The following is a 4770-nucleotide window of genomic DNA, read 5'->3' as shown; positions in this document are numbered from 1 at the left end:
CCTTCTTCAGGGGAGCATCTGGTGGATTTGAACCATTCACCTTTGAGATTGCAGTGCAGCTTCTTGCCACCAGAGCTCCCTTATCATCATCTGTTTTGTTTCATGTTTTTATACTTTGTGTAATACTTAGAAATATCCTAAATATAATATATTTTCACCGTTAAAAGCATCATTATATGTCTCTATCAGATAAAGTCTTAAAAAGGAACTACAGTATCATTTACTGAGCCAACCAAATAATTCTTTTTTTTTTTTTCAAATAATTCTTTAATATCATCTAATATCTAGCACATATTTGTAACTGACTTGATGGCACATAGCAATAATTATTTAAAAAGATGCTTTTATATAATTCCTCCAAATATCTGATAGTCTGTATATATTGTACAGTATATTTTCAAATCCTAGTATATAGATTTTTATTATAGCATTAAAACATAAATATTTTATATTAGGCAAGTAATTTTGGTATTTGCTTTATGTAATCATGAGTTTAATTTGTGTTCTTTTCTGGACCTACAAAAATATTTTTAATTGCTTCTGTCAGAATCCCAGCAGGAAGCATATGGCATTTTTCATTTACTGTTATTCATAAGGGTTTGATAAAAGGATTACACCTTATAGTCTGGGTATGTGGAACCAACCAGATTGTAAACTCTGTTTGCTTCGCAGGCTAAAAAACCTCATTGCCATCTGATTAATTTCAGATTCATAGCAAACCTCCATTGGGTTTTTAAGGCTGTAAATCTTAACAGGATGAAACAGTCCATTTTTCTCCCAAGGAACCACTGGTAGATTTAAATGCAGAAGATGCAGAGATGTTTAATCTTCTGGTTAGCAGTGCAGCATGCCCTGGACCATGCCACCAGGGTGTTTTGTTACCACCTCTAAGCCTGATAAACCCAAGAAAGTGAACTGTGTTTGCATTTCAGTTCTGATTTAGTGTATAATTTGAAGTAATATGAAATACCTTTCCTCTTTTAGGTAAATGTAGTCAGTATCAGTTAACTGAGAGAGCCTACTGATTCTAGGAGCATTTTTTAAAACATTTTAGCATAGAATATTTTAACAGAGAATTCTTGAGAATTCTCTAGTTAGCATTTTAGAACATACTTTCCCCCCTTGTTGTTATTGATTGCCTTTGAATCCAGCACAACTCATAGTAACCCTGTGAACAAAAGGCCTGAAGCCTTTCTACAACTATCAACATTTTCAAAGTTCATAGAGTTTCTGGAAGCATGTTGTTTAGGAAATGGAATAGTAATTTTTGTCTTCATATCAAATTAATTTTGATGTATGCTTTTTAAAAATGAAGTGAAAAAATGAAAAATGTAGAAAATTAAATCACTTGCTCTCTGGAGGATTTTTATCAGTCTAATAGGCTTAAAAGAAATCAGAAAGGGAAAAATGAATGGTTTTAACAATATAAACATTTTAAACTTATATATAAACTAAAAGGCGGCAAGTATTTGTACAAGGAGAACAAAATGTAAGGACTTTTTATTATTTGTTTTTAAAAAGCTAAAGGAGCGCCACAGTACTATTTTTAATAGTAAGAAATTGTTGGAGGGATTGGACATTAGGAACTCTGTTGGTTGAAAGTGACTAATTGGTAATTGGTTTTTAAAAATACTTTATTAGGGAGCTCTGGTGGCCTAGTGGCAAGAAGCTGCACTACAATCCTGAAAGTGGCGCTGTTCTAATCCACCAGATGCTGGTGGGGCAGTTTCCTCCTGTGCCAGTCAGATTCGATTCGATGGTACACAACAAGAAAAAAAAGAATTCTACTAATAATGTATATTGATTATATCCATAGAACATGAAGACATGGCTTTGGGATAGGAGCCATGCTCCAGTCCTGTAATTTCTATCTCAAAGAAGGACTAGAAATACTTTGTCAGGGTTCTCTGTGGCTCTGGAGTCTCAGATTGCATTTAGTGTAGGTACAGAAGAGAAATGTGAGACATCTCTTGCCATTTGCTTTTAATTTCATTGTTAATGTCATTGACTTGGTAGCAGTTGATCACATATTCCTTGCTATGAGTTGAATGGACTCATGGCTTATACTCCTGTAGGTTATTGTTGTTGCTAATAAGTACTGTCAAGTCAGAACTCACTGGTAGCTAGCCCTCCAGTGAGTTTTCAAAGACAGTAAATTACACAAGAGGAGATACTTTGTGGATTTTTAGAGGCATAAATTACATAGGAGGAGATTGCATGGGAAGGGTAGCTGGTGAATTTGAGCTGCTCCTTACCCACTAGGCCACTAGAGCTCTTTAAGATGTTAATCAAAAGTGACTAAATAGGATTTTCCTTTTTCTAGGACAGATGGCAGTTTTGTGGTTCATGATATACCTTCTGGATCTTATGTTGTGGAAGTTATATCTCCAGCTTACAGATTTGATCCCGTCCGAGTGGATATCACTTCAAAAGGAAAAATGAGGTGAGGCCAAGTAATGTAGTTTTCACCAGTGGACCAAAGGTCACTCATCAGTGCTTATACATATTCCTTTTAGGATTTATAGTTAAAATGGAAACATTTCTAACTTAAACTACAAACATTCTTTGTTGTGATTTTTAGGTGCTATCGAATCAAGAACAACTTCACATACAAAATATTCTTGTGTAGTTTTAATCTGAGTATTGATAAAGTTGAGCATCTTCCTGCATAATTTTATTTTAAAGCTTTTAATATAGTATATATTAAAAAGGAAAAATTGCTTCTTATGGGAGCAAAAACAGTATAAAGTTATAATTGAAATGTTATTAAATGTTTTATCTTTAGCATTATTCCTCCCTCTTCCACTCTTCATATTAACTGGTTTCTTTATTTAAATATTGATTGAGCAACAGTTAATGGCCAAAGTAAGTAGTGTTAGATACTGAGGACATTGTAACAGGCTAGGTTTAACATGATTTTATTTGCCCTAAAGCATTGGAAAAGTCTGCTGTAAGAAGCCTCTCCAAAGTACTGAAGAGCAGTGATGTCAGTATGTAGACTTAAGGTGTGCCTGATACAGGCCATGGCCTTTGCAATTACTTGCTATGCATCAGAAAGCTGGACAATGATTAGGGATAATAGAAGGAGAATTGATGCCTTTGAGCTGTGATGCTGGAGAAGAGTAATATACCATGGATTGCTAGGAGAACAAACAAGTTCGTGCTGGAGAGGGTGATACCAGGCAGCTCCTTGGAGGCAAGGATTCTGAAGCTTCGTCTGACATACTTTGAACATGTTGCAAGGAGGGACCAGTCCTTGGAGAGGGATGTCATGCTTGGGAGATTGGAGGGACAGCCCAGGAGCGAAAGACCCTTGATAAGATGGATTGATTCAGTCACTGGGATATTGAGGATAGGTGTGTCAGAGACAATAAGATTGGCAAGGGATAGAGGAGGGTTTAGGTTTTAGGGCTCATAGAGTTGCTATGAGTTGTAGGCAATCAATAGCACATAACAACAAAGACATTAAAGGTCAAGCAGTTGCAACACAGAAGTGCTTTAATAACACAGATGTGCTTTAATAGAGGACATACTGGTGTTCTAAGTATCCAACTGAATTGAAGCAAGTAGTTGGTAGGTATTCCATTGATTCCTGGGGCTTTCTGTTTTGCCATTGCCTTCAATGCAGCTTCCATTTCCTCCTTCATTAACATTGGCTCCTGTTCATATGGTACTTCCTGAAATTTTTTAGTGTCAAATCAGTTCTTTCTGGTACACTGTTTCTCTGTGTTCCCTTCATCTTTTGATGCTTTTTGGGTCATGCAATATATTGCCCATATCATCTTTCAACATTGTGACACAAGGCTTTAATTTGGTTTTTTAGTTCTTTAAGTTTGAGAAGTGCAGAGGAAATTCTTCCATTTTTAATCTCCAATTCCAGCTCTCTGCACATTTCATTATATACTTTGTCCTCCCAAGCTGCCCTTTGAAATCTTCTGTTTAGCTCTTTTACTTTGACATGTTTTCCTGTTGTTTGGCTTCTTGATGCCGCTCCAGTGCAGTCTTTAGAGTCTCTTCTGACATCCATTTTGATTTTCTCTTCTGTTTTGTTATGACCTTTTGCTTTCTTCATGTCCCACAACTCATATTTGATCACTGGTGTTCAGTGCTTCAAACCTATTCTTAAGATGATCTTGAAATTCTGATGGAATTGGTTCAAGATCCTATCACATTGTATTAGGATAAACTGCAGTTAGACACCTCTCCAAGTTATTGAGGAGTAATGATGTCAGTTTGAGGACTAAGGTACATCTGATTCAGACCATAGTCTTTCTTATTACTTACTATGCATCTGAGAGCTGAACAATGAATAAGTATGACAGAAAAATAATTAATGTTTGGCTATTGGAGAAGAGATCTGAACATTCCATGGATGGCCAAGAGAACAAACAGATGTGTCTTGGAGAGGGTGCAGCCGAAGTGTTCTTTATAAGCAGCAATGATGAGGCCTCACTTCACATACTTTGGGCATGTTGCTAGGAAGGGTTATTCCTTGGAGAAAGACATGATACTGGGAAGGGTCATCAAAGGTTAGGCAGACCCTCAACCAGGCGAACTGACACTATGACTGCTGCATTGGGCTCTTGTGTGTCAGGAAGTGTGAGGATTGCCATGAGTCGACTTGATGCTAACAAGTATGCAGCTTGGACTCCACATTTTCTTAGCTCTTTTTTTCTTTTCTCATAGCTTGTTTTATTAAAAAAATGAGATGGTGGTTATTAGGTGCCATTAAGTTGGGGTAATTTAATTTTTAAAATTTCATTTTTAAAA

The 4770-nt window shown here is 36.2% G+C and overlaps 1 protein-coding gene across 1 annotated transcript in view; it reads left to right on the top strand.

Moving 5' to 3' along the window:
• Nucleotides 1-4770, top strand: part of EMC7 (ER membrane protein complex subunit 7) — a 26068-nt gene that overhangs the window by 10106 nt on the left and 11192 nt on the right. Inside the window, exon 2 of the mRNA XM_006883058.1 lies at nt 2324-2443. Within this exon, the coding sequence (XP_006883120.1) occupies nt 2324-2443 (120 nt within the window). The remainder of the gene's footprint in view (nt 1-2323; nt 2444-4770) is intronic.

This window comes from Elephantulus edwardii, unplaced genomic scaffold (genome assembly GCF_000299155.1).
Source record: "Elephantulus edwardii isolate Elephantulus edwardi_28Jun2011 unplaced genomic scaffold, EleEdw1.0 scaffold00026, whole genome shotgun sequence".
NCBI classification, from domain to species: Eukaryota; Metazoa; Chordata; class Mammalia; order Macroscelidea; family Macroscelididae; genus Elephantulus; species Elephantulus edwardii.
This window is presented reverse-complemented; position numbering and strand designations above follow the sequence as displayed.